Raw genomic sequence first — 27844 nt, forward strand, 5'->3', positions numbered from 1 at the left:
CGAATCGGTGCAACAAAGTGAAACGCAATTAAATTAACACAAAACAAACGTAACTAAAAACTATACAATGTAATGGCGTGTTATTGCGCAAAGAAGTCAATTTTCCGATATATATATATCTATATATATATGTATATGCGTATATATAAAGTTGCCGGTGCGCTGTCGTAATCTCAATAATAGAACAAAATCAATGATGCGCAGCTATTAAAAGTAGAATATATTATTTTTACATATATGCTGGTATACATTTAAGTCTAGCCTAAGATTATTATTTTCTCTTTTTATCATAATATTTTGCTAAATTAATTACTTAACGAACTTCGGGGAAAAGTTCTTGTTTTTGCTGACTTAAATTATTGCTGCACTTGAATAATTTCCGTTTTAGTTGATAGAAAAGAAAAACAAATCATGTTTTGTGCCTTGGCGCTTGGCATTATATAGTGCGATTGTGTGAAGCATTTGATATTTATATGTATATCGTTTTCTCTGTATCCTTCACCTCATCCTGCTCTCAGTCCCATTCCCCAATAAACATGCGTGGTGTGGGCACATAGCCGCGAGTTGGCAGCGGTAAATGGCGTCCATAGATGTGATTGTAAGGTGATTCGACAAGCTCCGAATCTACAAGAAGCGCAACAAACTGACATTAGCAAATATACACTAATATATATATATATATATATTTAGATAAAGCTCTATAAATAATGGTAAGATGTGTGGTGTATGTACAATGTTAACGGTAAAGGTAAACTGTTTGCCGTCCAGGGTCCAAGTTAAAGTGGAGTTAGTACAAAAAATCTCGTACAGGTTTTAGCTATAGCCGGGTATATAAGGTGCTACCAACAACAAAAAAAAAATAACCATAGGCAATTTCGCATTTATATATATACACAGCGCACATATCCAGATCGAACCCCGAATTAATGCTGCAAAATAACCTCGTTTCGGCAAAATAGTTGCCCATTTTCAATAGTCAAGTATTTGGATTTTCTTCAGACTGAGGCTGCGCGGCTTGCGCGGCTTCAGGTAGCCATAAATGGATTCCATGTCGCTGATGTCAAGGCGGCTGGCAGTGCGCCCCGTTCTTTGTGCATTGTTTATGTTTGTTGTTGCTGCTGCTGTTGCTGTTGCTGTTGTTGTTGTTGTTGTTGTTGCTGCTGCTGTTGGTGGTGGCTGCTTTGATGTTGCTGCTGCTGCTGTTGCTGTGGCTAAGCTCTTTGTTGCTGCTGTGCCTGTTGTTATACTTTTGTTTTTACTATTGAAATTGTTTTTGTCATCATTGTTGTTGCTGCCGTTCGTTAGCTGTCGCTTGTTGTTGTTGTTGTCATGTGGTTTTTTGTCAGCTTTTTGGAAATGTGTCGCCATCGTCGGCTGACGTTTGCCCCGCCAGCTTGGCGCTGGCAGCTTGGGCTTATTGTAATATTGCGCCCGCCTGCCGTAGCCCATGTCCGTGTCCAGCGTGGAGCTGGGCACACGCTCATAAATGTTAACTACCGACGGCGCTTTGGCCACAATGCGCCGGCGTCCGCCGTACATATACAGTGAGCCCTCCTCGTTGGGCTGCTCGAAGAAGCTCTCTGTGGACTGGGATTTTTGGCGTGCCGCAAGCAGCGCCGGCGCCGCCAGCTGACGCAGCTGTGCCCGATCCACATACATGTCCGTCTCCTGCACGTGTCGCAGCGGGCGCTGCAGGTAGCCGCTCGCCGTCGTCTCGTCCATGTCGTCAAAGTCCAGGTCGAAGTCATCGTGGTCGTTGTCCGTGGTCTGTGTGTTTGGCTCGTCTTCCTGCACCTGCTCCAGCACCGAAATGTCGCTCTCGCTGCACCACTTGGCCACTTGGCCTGTGCCATGCCTGTCCAGCAGCCCGCCGCTCAGCCGCTGATGCCGACGCAACTGCTGATGGCTGAGACTGCGCTGCGGCCGCGGTGCCGGCACCTGGCCGCAGAGCGGCGCCAGCGCATAGCAGCTGACACAATTGCAGGCATTCTCGGCCGGCGGCAGCAGAGTGCGCCGCATCGACGGTCGCCGGGCGCCCTGACGCACCGCCACCTCCTCCAGATCGTCGTAGTACTGCCCAGTTGGATAATAGCTCGGCTGATGCTGCCGATGGCAATGGCGATGCTGGTGCCGATGATGCACCTGACCATGTGCTGGGTGTGGGTGCAGGTGCGGGTGCGGGTGCGGGTGCGGGTGCAGGTGCTGCTGCTGTTGTTGTTGTTTATTGTTACGTGCTTTGTGGTGCGGATGCTGGTGGTGCGTTTGGTGTTTGACTGTCGGCGCCAACGCGCTGCTTTGTGTCTTGCTAGTTGCAGTTGTTGCAGTTGTTGTTGTTGCTGTTAGGTCCGTTTTATTATAAATACCTATGCCACTCTCATAGCTGCGCGTCTGCCAGATCTGATGCGGATGATGGCCCGCCGGCTGATGGTGCACGGCATGCGCTGCCGCCGCTGCCGCCGCCGCCGCGGCCATCAACTGTTGCTGCTGCTGTTGCTGTATGTGCTGCGCATGCGGATGCATGCCGGCCAAATGGTTGTGTATCATCGAGGTCTTCTTCTGGCTGAGCGTGCTCATGCCGTTGCCGTTGCCGTTGCCGTTGACGTTCATGTTGCTGATGATGTTGTTGCCGTTGCCGTCGCGCTGATCCTTGGCGCTGGCCTTGGAGGACTTGACAAAGTTGGGCACGCGTGCACGCAAGCCGCAGTAATAAGGATCATCTGTGCGAAGAGTGCGAAATTGTGTTTATTACTGCTTCCATATATGCCAAGCGGATTATTTGTCTTACCATATTTCTTGTTGTCCTTGCCTTTGTCGGACTTGCCGCGCGACAATTTGATTCTGGTCTCCAGATCAATGTCATCATAGTCCGGCTGTTAGGGCAAAATGAGTTAAAATATATATTAATTAAATTTTTTTAAATATTTCAGTATGTATTTTCAGCTTAACTGTAGCAAATGATTAAAATAAATATGCATTAATTGTTGCTAAATTAGTTGTAATATCCAAGTTTTATATAAGAAGCTTAAATGCATTTTTTAAGCTTGTGTAAAAGTTAGCTTGGTATAATAAACATTTTAAGTTATTTACTTAATTTTTTTATCAATAAATATACTTTATTTCTTATGTCTTTTACTTAGTAATATCCAAGTTTTTATTAGAAGATCAAATTTGCAATTTTCTTATCAATATAAAATATATATAAACTAGCTAGAAAAAATATTTGTACTTAATTTCTTATGTCTTCACAGCCTAAAATGTTAATTATAGTTATTAACAAATAACAATTGCTGTGTATCGTTGAATTTGGCACACACACACACAGCAAGGCATTTATTTTAAAATATTTATTCGCAAATGTAAATGCAGAAAAAACCCCGAAAAAAAAAACAAAAGACTTAGGCAACAAACGCGTTGGCTACACTTTGCGCAAGGTGCGCCAGCAAAGGCGCTGCACACGTCGCCACATATACACACACACACACATATATATATATATATATATAACTGTTTGAGTGTATGGGTGCACGAGAGAGAGAGAGAGAGAGACGCTTACAGTTAGCCATAACTGTGCAGACGGTGGCCCATAGCATTAGCCATCGGTCGTTGGGCCCATTGGCAACATTCCGTGCATATTAATTACACGCGATTCGTTTGCAGTTATTTGTTGTTATTGTTATTGTTGTTGTTGTTCGAATATTATTGAATGCAAGCCAAATGCTTGGTGAAGCTCAACGATGCGACGGCCGAAAAGCGAAATCGTCGCCGCAACAAGTGGCCTGGTATTTTTAGCCACCTTGTGTCTGTCTCTGACAGAACTCGACGAGGGCTCAAAACCAGAGCCAGAGTTTGAGCCAGAGCCCGAGCCCGAGCCGTAAACCATTTTGCAAGTGCTCGCGTTGCGCACGTAGCCAAGCATAGCCAGGCCGTCCGTTATGCTGTTATTGCTGGACTAGTTGCCACACTTCTTGCCCATATATATACATATATATATATATATATTTTTTTTTATAATCATTAAAAATGGGTAAAAAGGGTATAATGTATTTGTGCAAATGTACGTAACAGGCAGAAGGAAGCATCTCCGACCCCATAAAGTATATATATGTTCTTGATCAGCATCAACAGCCGAGTCGATCTAGCCATGTCCGTCTGTCTGACCGTCTGTCCGTCCGTGTGTATGAACGGAAGGATCTCGGAACCTATAAGAGCTAGAGACTTGAAATTTTAGCTGTAGGTCCTCCTAGTGCTCGCGCAGATCGAGTTTGTTTCCGATATTCGATATCTTGCCCCGTTTCCGAGTAATCGATAAAAAATAATATGAGCTAGAGTCGCCAAACTTCACATATACCTTCTAGAATAGTATATATATATATATAAAGTATTTTTCGTTTTATACCTATCGCCTGTTGGAAGAAGAGGGTTCAGGGTATCCCGACTAGAACCTCTTGTTAAAATTTTGTTTATAACTTTGTGCCAACACTTGGCTACAAGTGAGTTGAGCAACAATTTGACGCTAATTTGTCTCTCACCTTTGGAATCAGATCGTGCGCATAGACATTATCCCTGGGCGGCAATTTGGGCGGCTTCTCGCTGCGCTTGTGCGCCAATTGTTGCGTCTGCAGCAACAGTTGCTCACGTGTGGCAGCCACATGACCGCTGCTGCTGCTGCCATTATTCAAATGCTTGCCCAGTTGCTGCTGCTGTTGGAGTTGTTGCTGCAGCTGCTGCTGCTGGTGGCCGCTGCCAAAGCCGGAGCTGCCCGAGCTGCCGTTGCTGCCGGTGCCGGCAACGCTGTAGGGATCCTCATCGGGTATGGGTATGCGCGGGCGATTCTTAATGTCCACAATGGGACGTTGCACTGTATGGATAAAGAAGAACAAGAACAGAGAAGCGTATGTCATGGCTGCTGCTGCTAACAATTGTTGCTGCAATAAATCAATAACTGCCAGGCAAATGGGCCCACAATTACGCACACGTACACGAACGCACGCACACTCACACACACATGCACACATAGACACACATTTACACACTCACACACACACTAATGGAACAATAGGCTATTTCTGCTGCAACTGCTGAACTTTAACTAATGCGCAGCCTTGAACTGCATCGACTATGTAGAGCTAGAGCTGGCAGATGGAATCAGAACGTAAGCTCTTCTACGAGTATAGAGAAGATATCGTATGTATATATATATATGAAATCAGACCGTAAGCTACAAGCATAGAGAAGATATCTATGTGTATGCTTGTCTGTAGTTTCTCATAATTTATATGCCCTTGTGAATAGTATTAAGATTTTGCCACTAAATGATTGACGATTCGATAAACTATATATATATATGCCAGACCAGCATCAAGTCATGTTTCAAAGGCTTATCTAAAATTGTTGTTGCAGGTAATAGAAACTATATCCGACCCCATAAAGTATATATATTCTTGATCAGCTGGACGAGCTGCGTCGTTCTAGCCATGTCCGTCTATCTCTATGTCTTTGTGAACTTACAATTTCGTAGACTATAAAAGCGACTAGCTTGAAATATTAATATCAATATTATTATCTCTTTTTTTGCCTATGTCTCCAACTTTCTTAATATCGATTAATAATTATTTTAAGCCAAGGCTTGCTTTTTAACATAACTTAAAAGTTAGAGGAGCTACATATACCCAACTCGCTGCTAACTTCTGGTAAAAATCTTGTCAGATTCGGACTACTTTATCATTCGGTTCAAGGCTGAGCTTTTGTATGAAGACGTTGCTTCTTTCTCTTTCAAAATATCTTAAAAAACTCTAAAGATGCCGCGATATCGTATTCATATCAAATTTCTTGTAATAAGGCATCTATACAACATCAAGTTTCGCTGAAGTTATCAAATACTAACAGCTTATAACAGGGATAAATCTCTAAAACAGTTTACTGATTTCCCTATCAAATTTCTATAAAGTATCAAGTTTCGCTAGAGTTATCAAACACTAACAGCGAACATCAGGGATAAATCTCTAGAGGTACTAAGTTCCCTATTAATCAGTTTATATATAGACAGAGAGAGAGAGAGAGACCCATACACACATTTACTTACACACACAGATACGGACACAGACAGACAGTTGCACTTGTGGATTGACTCACCTGGCGGCAGTTTGCTCTTTAGCATATCCATGGCTACCACATTCACAATGAGCACCCAAATGGGGCACTCCAAAATGTCATTCTCCGATTTGACAAAGGCCACTGCCGATAGGCATTGCGTCTCCAAGCGCCGACGATCTGGATAGGCACGGCGCAATTCACGATTTACGTTCGACTGGAACTTCTTCATGTCGAACAGCTGCAGGCGACAAAAAAAAATAAAAACGAATTAGTAAACAATAAAACAATTTGCATATAGTTGGCAAGCCGAGTGCATTTAACTATATACGATTTTTGTACGATAACTTGCCTTGACTATTTTTTCGCTTTCGAGCGCCTGATTTGGCAGCTTTAAGATTTCGGCACCAATTGAGGTCTCCTCATTTGGATTGCTGGCGGTGCTCTTAACAAATACGTTGCTCTTCGCATAGCGACGCACGAGTATATTGCCAGCATCGTCCATTTTGATCTTGACGCCCTACAGGTGTATCAAAATAAAAAATAAAAAGTGTTTTGTGTGTTGTTTAATTTTAGCTGTATTTTGACACTTGGCCGCGCTTAATGGCCGTTTCATGTAAAGCTCTTTATTGTTATCAGTTTTTATGCAAATAAATTAGGAGCGTAAGCTCTTTAAAAGCAACGACGACGAAAATCTCGGTGTCGCTCATTTTAATGAGCCATAAACTTCAGTTAACCAGCTTACCTGGCCGATGACGCGCTTCATTTCGTCCGTCTTCTGATCTCGCATGGGATTGTCAAAGCCGCACAGCCCAATGCTGCAAAAAAAACAGATTTATATATATATAAATAATTATAGGCACACAACACTTTATTAATTGCAAATCAATCAGCTGCCGCATTAGGCAAAAATAAAAAGGGGGAAAAAAAAAATCAATATAAGCGCAAGCACTTTGTTGTGTGGCACGTTCACTTTTAGTGGAGCATTCGTGTCGAGTGTTGCATGAGTCACACACAGAGCCTGCTGCTGCTGGCAATTTTGTTACATTAAACGTTTTGACAAAACACACACAGCAGCAAAGCAGCAGCCCAACATAACTGTGCATTCGCCTGCCACAAATTCGCATTGACAGTGATTTATGTGCTTGCCACAATGTGTGGCAGCTGCAACAATTTATAATAAACACATTTCATATGGCCTGTTTAATTGCCGTACGCGCGCCACTGACTCATGGCAAGTTTGTTGCCTAAGTCTTTCGTTTTGGTTTAGCCTTGCCTAAAAAACTCCCTTTTAACAAAACTGTCACACTCAAATATTTATACTTAGGAAGAGCAGCAGCCGCCCCCGCGCACTTGGCTGTTTGTGCTTAAGGTCGCCGCAAATGTCGGCTGAAATGCTAACAAGAAGCTGCAGAGGAAGCCGCCAGCAAACAATGAAACGAAGCTAATTGTAATTGTCGTTCGCAAAAAGGCCACAACAGTTGCTGCTGCTGAACATTGTTGTTGTTATCTGCTCCTGCTGCTGCTGCTGCCAAGCTCAGCTGACGCCGCTCTGTCACTATTATGTTTTATGTTAATTTGTATAATGAAGCGCTGCCAGACAACAACAACAGCAGCAGCCGCGGCAGCAGCAGCAGCTAGAAGAACGGCAGCAATTGCCGTTGGCATTTGGCCATGTGCTTTAGTTCTGCGCGTAACATCTGCCGGCGTCGACGTCGACGCTGGCGTTGATTTATTGGCTAAATGCTTGTAAAAACCGTTGAAATGTGTGTCAAAGTTTTCCATGAAATGAAATCGACATGGACTGGTGCTGCTGCTGCCGACGCCGTCGCTGATGTGTGCCTTTCAAGGTTGCCCCTAAACGAAGCGGATTTGCAGTTCTTTTGTTTGTGCCTCCACTTTAAATGCTTCGTTTAGTTTTTAGCATTATTAAAATTGAATGCAAGGCAAGCGACGCAGATGAACCGGTATCTAAAAAGAAACAGAACCCCAGGCCCAACCCCAAAAAACAGGCCAACCCACTCTGCCAATCATTCAGCCACATGTTCAGTTACCACCAATTCGTGGCCTGACACAACAGTTGCATTCACTTCGATGTGGCCAACATGCAGCATGCATATCGCTTGCAAGGTCGTCCACTATAAAAAAAAAAAAACAAAATAAAATGCATATAAAAAACTGGACCTGACACGCCTAAATGAGCTAAAAATGCGAAAGGCAGCGGCCGTCCGTCTGCGTTTTGTGGCTGCATTTTTGCGGCTGCCAATGAAAGCGAGAGTCCAAGCTGTAGCGGGTTTTTTTTGGAGTTCAAGTTAAACGTGTGCAGTGGGTCAAACCTTGCGACCGGGGGGAACTGCTGCTGCTACAGTTGCTTCTTCAAGGAAGCGGCAGCAACAATGCAGTTAACGGCGACTGGTTTCGGTGCGCTCCAAAACTGGCGCTGGCAACGCTTTGACCTGCGGCTAGTTTTGCATAAACAGGCAAAAAAATAAAATAATGAAAACAGCAAAATAACAGCAACAACCGGTTGAGCTAAAAATAACGCATGGCTTAATGTAAAGCACGCAGCAGGCAGAGCTAGAGCTTATTTTAAATAATATCAATATAAAAAACAAAAGACTTAGGCAACGAACGCGGCTGCACAAAAGACTCAGGCAACGAACCTCGTGAGCTCGTCTACTTAGTTATAAATGCTCCAATTAATTGCATTTTTTTTCTCCAACAACTTCTAGTCGCACCTTAAACGCGGCGAAGGTCGCGACTCGCTGCGGTTCTTGGCTGGACTGAAAAATAAGAAAAAAATTGGCACGTGTGCCCGACAAACGTTTTGCTCCAGTCTATCCGGCTTCTATTGTGGACTTGATTAAAGCGTGGCCTTGGCCAGGCGCGAGTCGCGCCTATTTTTTTGCCTCACTTTTGATTCGCACGAAATGAGAAATGTTGCAATCAATTGGCCGGCGGTGCCCTGTTTATATCACGCTGCGCGCAGTTATTGCCGCAAGTTGGATTTTGATTTGATTTCAACTGTTGCCCGCGACATGCAAATTCGATTGGCAACGCCCACGCAACAGCAACAGCAGCAGCAGCAACAGCAACGGCAGCCGCTAACTGTCATAAGCAGCAAAATTTATATTGGCGCCATTTCAATTGTTGCGAAAGATAATGGCGGACATGTAAGTGGTCTGGCCCTGAGTGCTTAAGGGTTTGCCCATTAATTAAATGCGCTTGTAGCCAATACAACAGCAACAACAACAAAACTGCGTTGCAGCTGCAACAGTTGCTGCTGCAACAAATGTGTGGTCCTCGGCATCGGCTGCGACGCCTCCGCAGTCTAATTAATTAATTTACATGCAGCAGCGCTGGCAACGCAAAGCTATAGATAGCTAGGTGTGAAAATTGCCAATCGGCAGCATGCAACAGGGCAGAGCTATGCAAAATGCACACACCGAAGCTGAGATACCCTTACACTTGGCGATATATCCGAAATTTATTTATTCTTTATATCTCACAGTTGATGAACTTTTTAGTCTAGTGTTGCTCAAAGAAAAAGTGCGAGAGTTTGGCTTACGATTTGAACCAGCAGCCTGCTTTAGGGATCAGCTGGCGCAGCTTCTTTTATACACATTTAAGCCCAGATCTTGGCTTATATAGTTTCAAACTTTGTACAAAACAAATTATAATTCCTGCTATATTTTTTCTATCTCACAGTTGATAAACTATTTAGTCTAGTGTTGCTCAAAGAAAAAGTTTGGTAGTTCGGCTTACGATTTGAACCAGCATCCTGATTTAGTTAGTTTTCTACAACTTTGAGCCCAGGTCTTGGCTTATATAGTTTTAAATTATTCATTTAGAACTGCCCGCTGTACGGAAAATATTGTCAGCCTTAAATATTTTCACATACAAAATGCGGGCTACATTTTGGGACCAAAGTTCTGTATACTTTGGGACCATATTTGATTTAACAATTGTTTAGTTTAGTTTAGTTTTCGCTGTTTAGCTTAAGAAACCTTAAAGCCTTTCAGGTCTTGGCTATGCTACATATACATATTTAATCCCAACTGTCCTTAGATATTTTTACATGCAAAATGCGGGCTATATTTGTTTAGTTTATTTTTCGTTATTTGGCTTAAGATTCGATTCATAGGATTAAAAATCTTAAAACCTTTCAAGCCTTGGCTATGCTACATCTATATTTTTGATTCCAGCTGCCCTACGTTGGGCGCCATGGTGTTAAATACTAGTTTTTCATGCCCAAGCATGACGAATTATTTGTGCACAATCAAAGTCTGGCCACAAGCAACAAGTCAACACGTTCAATACGCATTAACATACATAGTTCAGGAAGTTTTGATAGCTGCGCCAAAGTGAAAGTCTCACCGAAACAGGTTTAATAGATAAAAATCAGTTTTGCGCTTAAGAATGCTCAATAAAAATAAACTATAAAAATTAAATTTCAGCTTAAATTGAAGCATTCAAAAGCAGCAGTTAAGTCCGTCTGCCAAAGCTCAGAAGCGGTCTTTGAGGCTCTGTCGAGGGAACTGCATTCGCTTTCATTTGCATTTGGCCAGATTTCGCGTGAAAAACGTTGCGTGTGGAATGAAATGCGCCATGCCATATGATAAACAGATCTATGTAGCATTCAAATGGGCTGCCTATTTTTAAATTGACAAGCAAATGGAGAAAAAAATGGGAGAAGAGGAATAGGAATAGGAAATACTTAAATGCTAACAAGGGCTGACAGCGGCAGCAATTGCAGCTAATTAAACAACAAGAGCTGGGCAAAAGACAAGGGCTAGGCAGACCACACACACACAAAAGAAACACACACACACACATACACCCTCAGTTGTTTGAAGTCAGCGGCCTGCCAATTGATTAACTTGACACTTTCAACTCGAAATCCGTTTCAATTTTAAGCAATTTAGCCCGCTTCACCCCGCGCAGCTGCTGTGCTGGGCATATTTAACCTGCAATTGACATGAACAAGTAGCCAACAGCATTAGCAACTACATTGACAACAACAACAGCAGCAACAGCAACAACAACATTGACAACAACAACAGCAACAACAGCAGCAACAACAAAAAGAAAGAGGAGCCGCTGCCTCTGCCTCTGCCGCAAAATGACAACTGCAATTTGCATCTGCAGATCTTTGATGACCTCGTCACGAACGAAACGAATGACTTTCCTTATTATTTTCAATTTCATTTGACTTTTGATACCCTGTACACGTATTGGAAATGTGTACACAAATCTGCATGCCAAATCTCAAATTCGATCAAAAGCGAAACTATTTAGTTGGGCTCTATAAAACGTTCTCTAGGCTTAGAAGAAGCTTGCAATAGCTATTGAGATTGGCTTAAAGGGGTATATTAGTTCTGTGCATATATATGTAACAGGCAGAAGAAAGATTGTCCGAGCCCATAAAGTGTATATATTCTTGATCAGCCTCAATAACTGAGTCGATCTAGACATGTCCGTCTATCTGTGCATCAGTCTGTACGTTTATATGTCTGTCTATCTGACTGCCTATCTGACTGTCTATCTGACTGTCTGTCTGTCTGCCTGTCTGTCCATCTGTCCGTCTATCTGTCTGTCCATCTGTTTCTCCGTCCGCCCGTCTGTCTATCCGTCCAGTTGTCTGTCTGTACGTCTGATGCATCGATCTCAGCACCAATAAGAGCTGGAAACTTGGTTTTCATAGTGTCCGCTCAGTAGGAGCTTATTTCCGATAATCGATAAATTTCCGCATTTCCAAGCAATCTTGGCCAAAATGCAATGGTACCCTCAAATATCCTTTACAGGCATAGATCAAAATTTCCCACTCCCATAACTCGGTCAAAACTTAATAGATTTTCATAAGGTTTGGATTTTTATTAATGATTTGACTTCTAAATAAATTTGGCATCTAAAGCTAGCATCTTTATTTTTGGTCCAAATTCAAGTAAAAAAGGTACTCTCAAATATCATATATAGACATACATAACATTTCCCACTTCCATAACTCGGCCAAATCTCATCCGATTTTCATAAGGTTTGGCTTTTTCTTAATGGTTTGGCCTCCAAATCAATTTGGCATCCAAATCTGCCAACATTATTTTTGGTCTAAAATCAAGTAGAAACGGAACCCTCAAATATCCTATATAGATATAGGTCATAAATTACCACTCCCATAACTCGGTCAAAACTCAACCGATTTTGACGAGATTTGGGTCTAAGTTCTTTGCTTGGCATCTAAATTTTGCAACATTATTCTGTTATATTATGAATAATTGTAATATTTACAATTTCTTAAGTGTATTTATATTCATTACAGGGTATTCATTACATATGCCAGCTATTGCTAATTTGCTGCAGATGCAGCTGTGTATGCAGTTACGTGGTATCTGCTAGTCGCAAACACTCTTGACTTTTAGACGCAGATTTGCATGCAGTTACGTGGTATCTGCTAGTCGCACACACTCTACTCAACTTTTACTTAGTTTTCTTATCGCCTGAAAAATATCGAATTTACTCGTCCGTAAATTTATTTAATTTAACTTTTGCGCCAGAGACATTGATGTTTGTTTTTGTTGTTGTTTTTTGTTGTTTGTCGTTATTATTATTAAGTATTATTGTTGCCGTTGACATTTTACAGGCAGCGCATCTTCATTTTGTTGTTGTTGTTGTTTTTTTGGGGTGCACAAAGGAAGCCGCCGTTGTAACACAAATGCAAGCGTTGCCCTTTTTTGGGCTCAGTTGTTGCTGCTGCTGACCAGATTACGTTTTACGAACTTGAATTGTTTTTTTTTGCCTGCGCTTTTAATCAGCACATTTATGGACTAATACATTATGCATTCGCTGCGCATTGAGGCACACACACATATATACGTTTATATCGGATACTTGTAAGCTGCACTCCATTATGCAGAACTTCTTGACATTTGGCTGGGAGTCGAAGTCGATGTGTGGGCTGTGTGCGGCAAATTGGCCACGGCAATTGAGTCAAAAGCGTTTGGCATTTGCAATTTGTGGCACGCAACGAGACGAAATCATTTTGAGACGGAATATGCTAATTAGCCTCAAATGCAGCAACTGCAGCCAAAACCAAAACCAAAAACTGAGCAACTGCTCTAGCCAAAAACTAGAATTCTTGGCAGCAAAAAAGATAAAGAAACACAGCTCAAATTGGCGCGCAACGGAAATTGCTCATTTTATAAAAATACGCGCAATTATTAAAACATTTTCACCTGTTGTTGTTGTTCGTTTTATTTTCGGGCATTTTCACATGCTACAAATTGCCGCCAGCGAGTGAGGTCACAAATGTCGTAATTTGCATTCGCATAGCTCCACAATTTAGCTGAAGGTTCTCTTAAACAAATACATATATTTTTTTTCTATGATAAAAGTCTTTGGCATTACAAGTTCGGATTGGCAATTAAATCGTAATATGCCGCACCATCAATTTAATGGGCGTTGTTGCCGGCGCGCAAAGTTTCATTCGTTTTGACCATTTGGGAGCAACATCTGGGTGTAATTTAATCATTTATTTTATGGCAAAGAAAACAAAAAACAAACGCCTCTCCCGCTGATTTGCGCGCTCGGCAGTGGGTCAAGGGCAGCCGATTTGCGCATAGGTTTTTATTTTTTTATTTGTTTTAAATTTGTAATTAAAAAAAAAGAAGCGCAGCCCAATTTTTTGCATACATACCGCATGCCATCGAAGCCATCGTCGGAGCCATTGATGGTCAGCACCGGAGCACGTGCGTATGCCTTGGCCACGCGGCGATTGCGCTCGAAGACAATCACTTTGGCCCAGATCTCGTCGTCGATTTGCGTCCATTTGTCCAGCACTTCCTGTATGTGTTCCTGCGAGAGAGGGAGAGAGAGAGCGAAAGAGAGAGAGGGTGAGAGAGTGTGAAAATGCGAGCATGCTAAATGGCAAGAAACAAAAGACTTAGGCGAGCAACTTGCTGCAGACAAAAGAAAAACCAAAAAATATATATTTGTATGTACAACGGCTGCAACTGTTGCAAATGCAGCTAATGCCAGCAATTTTCACTTTCCAGTCGAGCAGCTGAGTGTGTGTGTGTGTTTGTGTGTGTGTGTACTTTTTGCCAGCCAAAGTGAACGGCCTTGTTGGGCGCTTGCGTTTGTGCTTTTATTTTTCATCGTTTGCTGTTTTTCACTCACTTTACTTTTACTATTGCTTTTATTGTTGTTGTTGTTATTGTTGCTGTTGTTGTTGCTCTCTTGTTGTTGTTGTTTTGTTAAATAAAAGTTAAAATCAAATCGGAGCAAATGCTTGGCACGATACAAATGCTGGCGCGCCAGCGAGTCGTGTTGCAGCAAGACATATAAAATTATAGACAACGGTGTTTACGGCTTTTATTTGTTGCTATTTTATATCTCTACTTGCATATCGATGTGTGTGCTTGTGTCTGTATGTGTGTGTGTGTGTGTGTTCGTCTGTGCACAGATATTTAAAGTGCTGCAAGGCTTTCGATTGCACTAAGAAATGAAAATGCAACTCGCTTGCGCTTGCGCTTGCGTCATGGCTAAGTGCACAGCGCATATTTTACATTTTGATATAGTTTTTATATCTATATACAAGTATGTAAGGCAGGCATGCATACACATATATATGTATATATATCCAAAGGGGCCGCTTAATAAATACTTAAATCGTAATCACATAATTTGTGCAATCAGCTGTAATATCCATTTGGCAACTGAAGAAAAAAACGCTGTCGAATTTATTGATTTTGTTTGGCAATAATTGATATTTAAACATAATTTATAAAATTAAATATAAATATATATATTGTCAAGATCAAACCACATTTAGAGTTATTTATAAAATAATTTATATAATTAAATAAACTAGCGAGTTCAAAGGGTCAAATCTTTTCAGGATCTAGCTACATTCAGCGTTTTTTTTTTGAATTATTAATTTTTTTTATGTAATTGAAATTTCTTGGTCAAATGAAGTCCGATTTTTGAGAGTTAAATCTCTATCAGACGCATCGATTGGCATTCAGAAACTCCTTTCTATTTTCCACTTAATTTGTATTAAATGTCCACATTTGACCCGATTATAATCTTAGACATTTTCGATACCAATTTATTTATATAAAGCTTATGAACTTTCTCGAGTCCCAAAAGGCACATCTTTCCCAGAACAGACTATTTATCCGCGTTATAGGAAACTTACGATTGAAATTAGAAAAGAATTCCGCGTATTATTAACATAATTAAATAACCTTAAATAAAGAAACTATAGTACAGGAACTTAAGTCTTACTTTTGTCTAGGGTTCAGTTGATATAATAGGTTGCTGAAATAGGCCTTAAATAGCTCAAAAATACAAATACAAATATTTATTAAACTTTATTTTCATTTGCCCAATTTAATTAATGCAAAAAAAAACGCTTCAAATTCCGCATTTAGCATATTAAATTGGCTTTCTAATGAGTTTGTTAAACGTTCGAATTAATTTGGGCCAGAAAAAATGTTAATACACAAGCCAAACTTTCGAGAAAGTAATAAAAACTTAATTCAAATAATAAAAAGTATAAATAAAATTAAACAAAAAATATAAAAGGAGGATTAAGGCTTATGAAAGAAAACTTTTTTTAATTCACTTTCAATGCCGCCTCAATAAAGTGTTGTGAAGTTAATATGAAACTTTCAGTGTTGCCAAATAAAAATAAATTAAAATATTCAAACAAAGCCCAAAATAAAATGAAACAAAAAATATATAGAAAGGATTAATGCTTATAAACGAAAATTTTTCCTTTTCAATGCCGCCTAATTGCATTTAAATAAAGTGTTGTAAAGTTAACATCGAGTTCTTAGTGTTGCCAAATGGCGCACACGGAGTTGCCACACCAACACAAAAATTAACAATGTTGTTCCATATTCAAATCCATTTATTTGTAAAGAGCACAAATTAATAAAGAACTGGTTCATGACTTGAGTTAATTTAAAATTGTGTGTGTACTTTTTGTGCGGCTCTCGCATATAAACAATCAAGGCTGCGAGCGCCGCACAGTTGGCCACAATATCATATGTTCAGGCAAACGGATAAGGCAAAATACAAAAAAAAAAAAGAGTTCAATTAACCCGAACAAAGAACAGGGTCATAAACAAAGCCATTAGCCCAGTAACCAACATGCCCACAGTTTCGTCGACTTATTTGCGGGCAGAGTTCAGCGCTGCCTTCAAAATATTAATATAAAACCCAGCCAGGCAAATATGTATCTAACGTCTGTCGAGTTCTACATGGAGAGGAGCTATAGTTTATATGGGAGTACAGAGCGGAGCGTGTGGTAAAGTTGTCTAGGCAGCTCGCTGGATCAGATGCTGGCCAGGCCGCACATTAAAAATGCAAATAAATCATGTAGTAAAACTTGTTAACCTTTTCGTGTCTGTTTGTGTGTGTGTGTGTGTGTGTGGCGTACTTTAGCTTTAATTTGTTGCTGCTGCTGTATGTGCGAGTCGACAGCACTTTTGATTTCACTTCAAACTCGCATAGATTCTGCTGCTCTTCAAGCTCTCCGAGCTCCTCGAGCCGCTCGGGCAGATTCACTTTTGTTGTACAGGTTTTATTTTTTTGGTTGCTTGGCGCAAAGAATCTTGTAGGCTCAAGTGTGGCCAAAACAAGTTACAAACTCATTGTGGTTTTTATTATACATATATTTCTAGGCCGCCAGAAATCTTTATGAGACGACCTCAAAATGTCGAAGTTCAGCTTGTGCTTGATTCGCCAGCCACTTTATGCTATGCACTATGCAAGTTCTTCTTGTTGTTGTTGTTGATTGCAATTGATTTTAATTAGCCCGCTTCGCCTGGGCTGGGCATGTTGCACGGCGCTGGCGCGTGTTTGCTACGTATACGTAATATTTGCCTGTGCCTGAAAATTAGCACAGCTCTGATATACGCCACATGCATATATATATATATATGTATATATGTGTATGTGTATTGGCCAAAATGCCAATCGATTCTTAAAAAGCAACTGAACTGGTTTTTATAAGCACACATTTGTTATGCAAATTATTATCGAACCTATGTATAGCATGAAATTTTAAAGCAACAACCAATATATATATATTTATATATAGATATATGTATACGACTTTTTTACTCGCTGGCTCTGACGCAAATGTCTAATCAGGCGTTTTAGTTAGTCTACAACAGAGGCGTTTTTTTTTTAGCTGGCTAATAATTATGAAATCCAGCCACAGCAAAGAAATGTTAAATTAAAACAAAGTCAACGTTGAGATTAAAGAAAAAAAAAGCCCGTTGGTATAATGAGCAGCTGCCCACAAACTAGAATTTAGCTCAAGAAAAGCAAAGTGAGCTGCAAAAAAAAAATGTTTAATTCAGGCTAAATATGCAAATAACTTGACTTTCACAGTGTGTGCCAACTATTTGTCTATTCTAATGAACTGCACATTTACTTTTATTGCCATGCGAAATGTCTTGAAAACTAGAATTAAGTGAAAAACGAGAAAGTAACGTTATTTATTTATATTTATATATTTAACGATATGTGAGAATACTCAGGCAGCTATATGATGTAGTTTTCCGTTGTTAAACAGATTTTGCGAGCTTGTTGCAACTTATAAAATGATATAGTTGCCCGATTCGGTCAGTTGCGACAGATATTCTGCCTGCAACAGCAAGACGAACCTGTGCAAAGTTTCAAGAAGTTAACTTTTTAACTGAGAGATAAGTTTGTATAGAAACAGACGGACGAACGGACAGACGGAGACTTCTATGCCAACTCGGCGGTTGATGCTGATCTGGAATATATATAATTTATGGGGTCGGAGATATCTCCTTCATGACAAACTTATAACACCCTCTACAAAATATAATAAAAAATATATAAACCATTTAATTGTATCCTAAAGCAAGGTAATTATTTCGGGCTGTAAAGATGCGATCAATTATAGGATCTTTCGGGATTCTGATAATATGTATTATGTATTCTATGTATAGGGTATCATTCTGTCACGAGATATGAAATGCATACCTATGAGATCCCATCGGGCATATACATATATATCCGATCAATATCTTTCTCAAGATGGGAACATATATATAGCTATAATAATTATCGATTTCTCAAGATATATATTCCTCATCTGTATCGAACGAAGAATGAGTTTTTGTTTCAAATATTATTGACAAGTATCTTTCTCAAGTTGGGCATATATATTCTTGCTTAATATCTTTCAAAAAATGATTTTTTGTCTGTAATATTTATTTATTTCCCATGCTAACTTGTCTAAACTCCGCTTCACAATTCTCAATGCATATCCGCAAAGAACCGCAGAGGGGGATTTTTTTTTTCAATTCAGATTTCCGCCTGGCGACCTTTTAATGACTGAACGAATACGAGCGTAACTTTTAGCTTGATGTCTTTTGCCACGCCTCCGAGAGCATGTCACAAATGTTGCACAAACTTTAATTTAGTTTTGTGTGTGTTTTGTTGTTCATCATTTTTAAAGGGCACAAATGCCATTAAGTTGTAATTAAAGCAGCTTGTCTGACGCTGCGCCTGTGATGCGGTTTAATAAGTTCTATAATTGACACCCGGCAGCAGCAGCAAAAAATGAAATAACATCAACAACATGAAAAAAACACGTGCACAAGTGCAATCGGCACGGAAGTTTGTGCAGGTCGTCAGTTTGGTGGCACTCTTGAGAATCTTTTTGTTTTTGTTTTTTTAAGTTTATTAAGTTTGCACTTTTTGTGTAAAATGTTGTTGAACTTTTGCAGTCACGACTTTGCCGCAACGGAGCTCTGCAGTTTGCAGTTGCAGTTGCAGTCGGTTGAGGATGGCAACAGATGCGCCGAGCGCTCAAAGTTGACATTTAATAAAATGAATTTAGCTGGCTGGCTGAGCGCGGCAAGCTTTGTTGTAATAGATATAATCATCATTTCGAATTATTATGGACTTGATAAATTTATTTAGCTCTGACAGGTTGCAATCTTTGCTAAAGGAAATTGCAAATGAAGCCAGCCGATAAAAAAACTGCTGTTGATTTTTTGAAATTCGAGTGCGAACTTCAGATGTCGCCTGACCCATTTCCAAAGTCCGTAAACGATGGCAAAATCAATATTGTTTTTAAGCGTTGCGTTCAAGTGGATCGTTTGTCTTTTGCTTAGCTGCTTCTTCTTATCTCCAGTTTGGCCAAACAAATTTATGCTAATTTCATGCATAGTTCGCGTCGCGAGCAGGGGACGGGTGGGGAAGGGGGGGGGGGTAATCGGGGGGTAGCTATAATAATAGCTGGCGGTGTCTTCCGTCAGGCGGCGCACAATGCAAATCAATCAATATGTTTTTTCGCCAAGCAGGAAATTCAATCCAAGTTGATTTTTGTTTTTTTTTTTTGCAATTTTCTTGAAAATGGAAAAAAATGCCTGTTTATAAGGCATATTGTAAAGAGACGCTTGATGAAGTGGCATGAAAAAGCGAGGCGGCAAATTTTCCATTCAGCTGTGGGCCCCCTCGTTTAAGACTTAAATTACGCGCCAAGTGACATGTGTGTGTGTGCTGAGTGTGTGTGTGTGCTGTGTGCGGTTTTTCCTGCTTGCGCCAACGCGTTTTTGGCGGCGACGGCCAATCCTGTTGTACAACTCTGGCGAACGTGCCAGCGAAACCGAAACCAGGTGAACGAGTGGCCAAACAGGCGCATGGAAGTGGAAGTGGAAAAACGGCAAAGCAACAACAACAACAACAACAACAACAGGCGAGCGAGCGAGCGAGCGAGGCGAAAACTTGTCAGCTTGCCGAAAATGAAACTTTCATTTTCATGCCACTTTCGTCTGCGTGGAAAAGTAGCTAGAAGAAGAAGCAGCAGCAGCAGAAGAAGCAGAAACGGTAGACAACGCTGCGGCAGGCACGTTCTATTTGCCAGGCCAAAAACAAGTTCGTTGCCTGAGTCTTTTGTTTGGCTGCATATGCAGAAAATGCTGGCCATTTGCGGCCTGGGCTGCGTTCCCAGCTAATAAATTTGTAAACAATATTGAAAATGGCACAGGCCCAATGACAACAACAACAACAATAATAAGAAACACAGATTGCTCAATAAATGCCTGGCAGCTAAAGACAACAACAACAACAACAACAACAAGAAATGGAAAAGAAACCAAACAAAACTTTAGTCAGCCCAATTCAAAAGGGCCCCCAAAGCTGAGCAACGACAATAGGAAAATGCTGCCATAATTTGTGTTTTTTTTTTTTGTGTTTTTTTGGTGTATTTTTTTGTATCCATTTTCATGGGAAAAACTAGACGCCTTTTGTATGGCTAAACGGATTTATATAGACGCTCACGCCAATTGCACAATGCAGCCGCGTTTTCAAGCCAAAAAAAAAAAAAAAACGCGTGGGCGTTCGCATTTTCCAAGCCAAATGCTGCATATGACACACACACACACACACACTCGCGCACACACACACACAAAATAAAGTGTCGCGCGGCTTTTCACTTTTTGCGTCACATTTTGATGAACTGGGCGAGGCTTTATGCAAAACCATTTGAAATGAAAAAAAAAATGCTGAGAGCCATAAATTTGATGGAGGGGCGCATAAAGGTGCCCGGCTTTGATTGGTTTAAACTGTTCACTGGCTGCAGTTAACCCAGTTAAATAATAAACATAATATTTATGACAACAATGGCAAACTTGTGGCCAAAATTTTGTGTGTAGGCAGCAGCAGCAGCGGCAGCGGCATTTGCCAAAAATAAAGCTGAAAAGCGGCGACAAATTATAAGCTTATGCGCGGACAAGTATTGTGTTATAAGAAATATCGTGATGTGAAGGCATTTTTATATAGCTATTAAAATAGCTATTAGTTATTAAAAGTAAAGTAAAAGAAATAAAAAATACTTGCATTTAATTCGGCAAACGAAATCAGGAATTATTGAAGAACTTTAGGGAACTCAATGTCAGGACTTATATCGAAAGCAATTGATAATTAAGGTTGATCATTAAAATTAAATATAAAGCAATATAAAAAACTTATCATGTGTTAATTATGATATTCGATGAGCTTTTTTTGTATCTTCTTGATTTGCTTATTTCGTTCGAGCATATTTTGTTATTGCTTTTATATTTATTTTTGGGTATGTATTTTTTTTTATTTATTTTTTGTGTTTATTTTCTTTGTATTTATATATATATATATATATATTTTTTTTTTGTTTTATAATTTATTTTTGTATATGTATTTTTATATATTTATTTTTGCTTTTATATATGTATTATTATCTCAACTTTTGCTTGTTTTAGCTAATTTCCACTGAATAAAATGATTTTTTTTGCATAATTTAATGCAAAAATTATCTTTTTTTTTGCATAATAAATAGTTAACTCTTTATCTACGAGCCTCTGCTGTCTGATTTACTTATTTAGCCATTAATTCAGTCTTAATATAAGGCTTATTAAAAGCTCATCGAATATCAAGGTAAACAAATTCAAAGGTATATGATTTTACCTAATATATATGATTTTACTTAGTATATGATTTAACTTAGTGCTTGATGCTTAATGCTACCTGATATTTCTTCAGAATTTTTCACTATATATTCATATAGAGCTTGATGTGATAAATCATGTCATATTATATGATATTCTGATTAGACAGTTTGATATAATAGACTATAAGTAATTAATTAAAAAAAAACCATTTGGGAATCAGTAAAGTGAATAAGTTATAATACTAATTAAGTCATGTTATAAGATAAACTATAATCTCATCCAAAATAATATTAATTAATTCATATTAAAAAACATACTATGAACATAAATAATATCGTGATAAGCACATTTATAGATCTAAATTTAATATTAATTTAAAGTCAAGAGTTTGCTTGGATATGTCAGCTGATATGTCAACATACTTATTTAATATTAATTCGTGTAGAAAAATCATGTTATGCGCCGCATAAACGTGACAAGAGCGAGATGCAGCTATATATATCGTTGATTTTATTGCCTATTTTGTTGTTTAAATGCCGAAATCAATGAAATGCCCACACACAGACAGATAAAACACACACACAACACACTATACACACACACTTGGCTTAAATCAAGCTCGTGCTGGGCTTGTACATTAGGGTTACGTTTGCATTTGTTTCGTGTTGTTTTTGTTGTTAGTTGTTGCTTTTAGCGGCGCGTCGCGTCGTCTTCGTTTTTTGTTGTTGTTGCGGCAACTGCCAAATGGCCATAGGCAAATTAAAAATGCACAACGCAATGCGATGGCCTAACGGTAATTAATGCAATTGGTCAATACAACAACAACAACTGCAACAACAACTGCAACATCGCCTGCGGCTAAGGTTTAGTGCGTTTTATGCTGACGCTGACCTCAATGCGGCCGCTGCACGTGTCGAGAATAAAAGCCACAGTGGCAAATGTGGCCACAAATCATAGAAGACCAAGCAACTGGCCAAGCGGAAGTCCAAACTCTAGAGCTGTCAGTTGTTCAAGTCGTGTTCATGCCATGGCCTCCATTTGCCTCTTTCGGTAGCTTCTACTTCTAACTAAATTGTACATTTTAACACACACACACACACACACACTACATATCTATCCATCTCTTTGGTATGCTAATGAATTGCATTTAATTATTATTGCCGCATCGAACGGCTCATTAAATCATCGGTGTGCAGCACACTTACCTTGTAGAGTTTATCTTTCTGATACCAAACATCCTCCTCCTCCTCCGGTTGCGTGAACGTCTGATCCAGGTTTAGATCATCCCGCGAACGTGATAATATTTTTCTTCGCGATACCATTTTTTTATGATTTGTATTTTTTCTTTGTGAGTCCCCAGTCCAAGCGCTTCGAGGGTGCGAGTCTGTAAAGTCATAAAAAAAAATGCTGTGAATATGTTGGCGATTTTATGTATTTAGCTTTCAAGTGTGCCGCCCATTTGTGGCAAGTATATTTAACCGTCTAACTGTAAATTCACGGACGTCAAAAGTTCTCTTTTTTCGGGTAAATATCTTTTTGGTGCTGACAGGCCTCAAACTGTGCAGCGTCAAATTGCAAACCAAACAGCAACAACGGCAAGGTTCAACGCACTCAAGCACAATAATAACAGATATTGTTTATGACCCGACTTCCTTTTTACAAGTCATCCCCAGGGGCGGCCTCAGCTGTGTAACCTTGTGGGAGCTGCTGCCGTTATCCAATAAAGCTCTGAACTTCAGCCGCAGTTCAACCTGCCGACTGCATAACACAACCTGCCTGCTATTTGTATTTCGACCAGCTGTTATTCTGCATTTCTGGCAGTGTATTCAAAGTAAATACGCATATTCTTGATATGCATGAAATGCGAAAAAGTAAAGCCTTTTAAAAGAAAGAGAACAGTGAAAATGGAACAAAGAGGGTCAGTGAGAACAGAACAATGAATTATCAAAGTGTTTTTGGAACAGTAAAAAGGGGAACAAAAAGGAGCAGTGAGAACGAAACAGTGAATTATCGAAGTGTTTTTCGGAACAGTGAAAATGGAACACAAAAAGACAAATGAGATTGAAATAGTCTATCGAAGTGTTTTTCGGAACAGTGAAAATGGAATAGAAGTAGAGAAATGAGAACGGAACGATAAATTATCGGTTAATTTTTTGAAACAGCGAAAATGGAACAAAAAAGAGAAATGACCTAGAAACAGTAAATTATCGGTTTGTTTTTTTTAAACAGCGAAAATGGAACAAAAAAAGAGAAATGAGATCGAAACAGTAAATTATCGATTTGTTTTTTGAAACAGTGAGAATGGAACAAAAATGGGAACGGTTGAGAGTATGAAATTCTACATTTCAACACACACTTGGAACAGTGAAAATGAAACATAAACAATAAATTTCAGTGTTTAACAACAGTTGAATTTTAATTTGTGAGCAAATCCTTCGACAATTGAAGACGCATTCAAGAATTCAGTTTTTCGTCTCATTTAGAATCAGTGTGCAGTATGTGACTTTGGCATTTTTATGGCCTGCCAACAGAATTTATGTAAAACATGCAATTTTTATTGAATTACTTGTCGTTTTGGTCTGGCTCTCAGGCTACGCACTGTAGATACAGATACCGATACCGATATACCGAAACGCCGGAGACAAATGAAAATCACCTGTAGAGGCAGAGAGGCAACAGAAAATAATAAAGCACACAATGCTAAGACAAAGCAAAACGTGGAGTCAAGTCGTTTGTTTTTTTTTCACGGCTCAGTTTGTCAAGTTGATGAAAAAAACGCTCATTGCATAATAAACACCTCTTGGGGTCTTTTGGGGCCTGGAATCTGGCCGATCGACAGACGCGTGTAGCGGCAACTCTTTACGCTCTCTTGCGCCCTTTCTCTCTCTCTTTCTCGCGTTCTCTCTCGTTCTCTCTCGTGCTCTCTCTCTGTTCGTATGCAAATGTGCGAGGTTCGCTAACCTGTTGTCATATTTATACGCTTTGTTTGCCGCTGTTGTTGCTATTATCATTATTATTAGTGTCTATAATTGTCTGTCAGCTTTCTTTTGCCGAAATGCCTGAGTGCCCGATTGACTGATTGACTGATTGACAGTCCCGACTTTGGGGGATGCTGTGCTGCGCTGTGCTAAGCTCTGGCTGTTACCGCCATCCATAAATTTTCAACGCCTTTTGCGCAATTGCAGCCAGCTGGTGCCATTTCGAAAAGTACGAGTACTCATACTTCTACTCATACTCATACTGATACTCGATTCGTATTGTCAACAATTGGCGGCCTTTTGTGCGATAGATTGCAATCGCATAACAAATGATTCCTGCTGGATTTATGCGGTTGCAGCCAGCTGGTGCAATTTGGAATAGTACGAGTACTCGTACTCATACTTCTACTTATAATCGTACTCTTACTCATACCACTACTCATACTCGTACTCCTACTCATACTTCTACTTATACTCGTACTCGTACTTATTCATACTTATTCATACTTCTACTTATACTTCTACTCATACTTCTACTCATACTTGTTCTTGTATTCATACTCTACTCTACTCATACTCATACTGATACTAATTCTCGTACTTGTACTCATACTTGTACTCATACTTCTACTTATACTCATACTTCTACTCATACCTCTACTCCTACCCACTTCATACTTCTCATACACATACTTCTACTCATACTCATACTCATACTCATACTCGTACTCATACTTCTACTCATACTCATACTCATACTGATACTCGATTCGTATTGTCAACAATCGGCGGCATTTTGTGCGATAGATTGCAATCGCATAACAAATGTTGCCTGCTGGATTTATGCAACAAAAGCCGTTAAATTGTACGACTGTCTGACTATTTTTTTACACCGTTCGTTTGTCTCCATCTCCATCTCTGCATCTGCAACTGCAACTGCGTCTCTTGTCGCCCGTTTTCTGCTAGTTTGTTGAGCTGCATTTTTTCTTTGCACCTTTCAATTTTGGCTGCCATTGCTATTGTTGCCATATAAGTAGTAGGATGCAGCCCGTCCAGACTATGGTTATTTATAGATCCGAGGCAACTTACAAGCACTTTAATATATAGAACATAGTGTCTACTCCCGTTCGGTTGTACTGACATGGCACGTACGCCGTGTACAAGCGTTCCAGGCAGACGTGTTCTAGTTTGTGCTCGACGAGCAATTACGTGTGTGGCTTGCCAATGTGATGTGAGCAATTGGCTATAGCATAGATGCATATATTAACATACCCTAAAAGCGGCATAGTTGACTTTGTTATGGGGCTAGAACAGCGTTGCCAGTCAGCAGTTGGGCAACAGTTGGGTATCTGTTAATTTAAATTAATTATCGAAAATACAAGACTTTAGGGACTTTTGTTCTGGAAAGAGTATTGCTCTTGAGACTTGCCAGCTTGCAACTTTTTTGGCCAGTTCTGAACAAGTGGCAACATTTGATTATTACGGCCCGGGTCTGCGCCAATAAAGTTGCCCGGCAATTTCGGTGCAGATTTTATGCGACATGCCAAATTAAAATGCCTTTACTGCAGTTTCTTCTCGGAACATTTCTGTATAGCTGACATATCAAAAAACTTCATATGACACACTGAATGGGGACGTACGCAAAATTCTCGGATAACCTGAGCTGAGGCTGGAGTGCGGCTGCCAAGTGGTGCTCAAATATCCTGCAAACTCATAGCGGATGAAGGCATCGGCAGCTTGGCATATTTCTGTCAAAAGTACAGCTAAGGCAGCAAAAAATGCAACCTGTGTTTTTGCCAGGCGAAGTTCTGGATCTGTTGTTCTTGCTGGGGCTACTGTAAACAGAAGAAAAGGCTGGGAATTGAGTGTTGATGGGCACTTGATGGCGTTGTGTCTGATGAAGTCATCATCAGCTGCTTTTCTCTGGGTGTGTGTGTGTGTGTGTGTGTGTTGACTTTGCTGATTTGTCTGCATAATTTCAAGCGCTTTTACTGTTATATTTCACTGTTGACTGCAGGAATTAAAAAACGATTGTGCATTTCTCAGAGTCATTGCGACTCGTCGTCGCATTCACTTTCAAATTTTTTTCTCCAATTTTTATTTAGCTCTTTAGCGCACACGCACAAAATTCAACGACTTTCACAAAAAAAAAAAAATAAAAAAAAATTGTTATAAAAGTAATAACAATAACCTTTGTCTTTGATGGCTGCCAGCAGCCAAATTGGCATCATTTAAATAACGCCAATTAATCTGTCTTTGATATAATACTTGTACTGGCCTTATTGCCAAACATATCCGCTAAATCGCAGCCCAATTTGCATGTTAATTGCCGTGCGCTGAACTTTCCTTTCACAATTAAAATGGTCTATCAACGAAATGGATTGCGCATTGCTGTCTTAATAAAATCATCAGCAAAAAGTTTAATTCAATTATAAAATGTTTGCGCTTTTCCGCAACAAACGCGCAGTTCATTAACATTGCGGCATCTGCTGACATTTTGTCGCGCTGCAAGCCATAAAATAAAATGCTTTCGCTCTTTGAAATATTTCAAAATTGATGATTATCGAAATAGAAAGTATGCTATTTCGCAATTCGATGCTGGGCAACTGTGAAAAATCAACGAAAACGTCAGCGCAACAAATGCCTTAATGTTGCATGTTGCGCCTGCAAGTTCGTTGCCTGAGTCTTTTGTTTTTTGTTTTCAAGCCGACTTTCGAAAAGAACTTTCTATGCCTAGGCCAGGCATAAAATGCATTATTAATAAACCAAAACTACACGGGCCGCATATAAAGCGCTACGCGGTTTTTATGAATGAAAGTCTGGCGCGAGTATTTTCGCTGTTTACGAGAATCAATAAAGAATTTTCCATATTAACAATGATGACAAACAGTCGGACAGTTAGGCACAGACACAGACAGAGACACAGCGCTTGCATATTAATTATTTAGACATGTAAATTTACTTTAAATGGGTGTGAAGTGGGCCTGTTTGGAAATTCTAATGCGCTGCCACAAACGTTGTCGTTGTCGTTGTTGTTGTTGTTGTTGTTGTTGTTGTTGTCGTTGTTGTGGCTGCAACATGGCTCGGTCATTGGCTGCCGCTGTCGTCGCTCACATTATGATGGCCACTTTTTCACTTAATATTTGCCGGCTGCCGACTGCAAATAGTTTTCAGTTCGTTTACCTAACGTTGTCATTGTTTGAGCAGAGTTCAAATGCAATGCGAATGCGTCACGAGATTGTTGTTGTTGCAGTTGTTGTTGTTGTTGTCGCTGTAAACAGACAGCACGTGTGTGCCTCTGCG

The 27844-nt window shown here is 39.9% G+C and overlaps 2 protein-coding genes across 2 annotated transcripts; both read right to left on the reverse strand.

Moving 5' to 3' along the window:
• Positions 1–482: 482 nt before the first annotated feature.
• Positions 483–22928, reverse strand: LOC135429842 (uncharacterized). Its single transcript, XM_064684318.1, has 9 exons — positions 22769–22928; positions 13781–13938; positions 6836–6908; positions 6443–6610; positions 6133–6331; positions 4530–4858; positions 2786–2870; positions 2364–2717; positions 483–624 (listed from the first exon to the last, which is right to left on the reverse strand). Exons 1-9 carry the CDS (start codon positions 22883–22885, stop codon positions 515–517), a joined length of 1593 nt encoding a protein of 530 aa, XP_064540388.1. The 5' UTR covers positions 22886–22928; the 3' UTR covers positions 483–514.
• LOC135429794 (probable serine/threonine-protein kinase DDB_G0280133) lies at positions 922–2352 on the reverse strand (the record flags this gene model as incomplete). Its single annotated transcript, XM_064684264.1, has 1 exon — positions 922–2352. A coding segment is annotated over one exon (1383 nt), but the record flags the coding sequence as incomplete, so codon positions are not given.
• Positions 22929–27844: the final 4916 nt, after the last annotated feature.

The sequence above is a fragment of the Drosophila montana genome, unplaced genomic scaffold (assembly GCF_035044405.1).
Source record: "Drosophila montana isolate Dmon_TW-CO22-7 unplaced genomic scaffold, ASM3504440v1 contig_2716_1, whole genome shotgun sequence".
Lineage (NCBI taxonomy): Eukaryota > Metazoa > Arthropoda > Insecta > Diptera > Drosophilidae > Drosophila > Drosophila montana.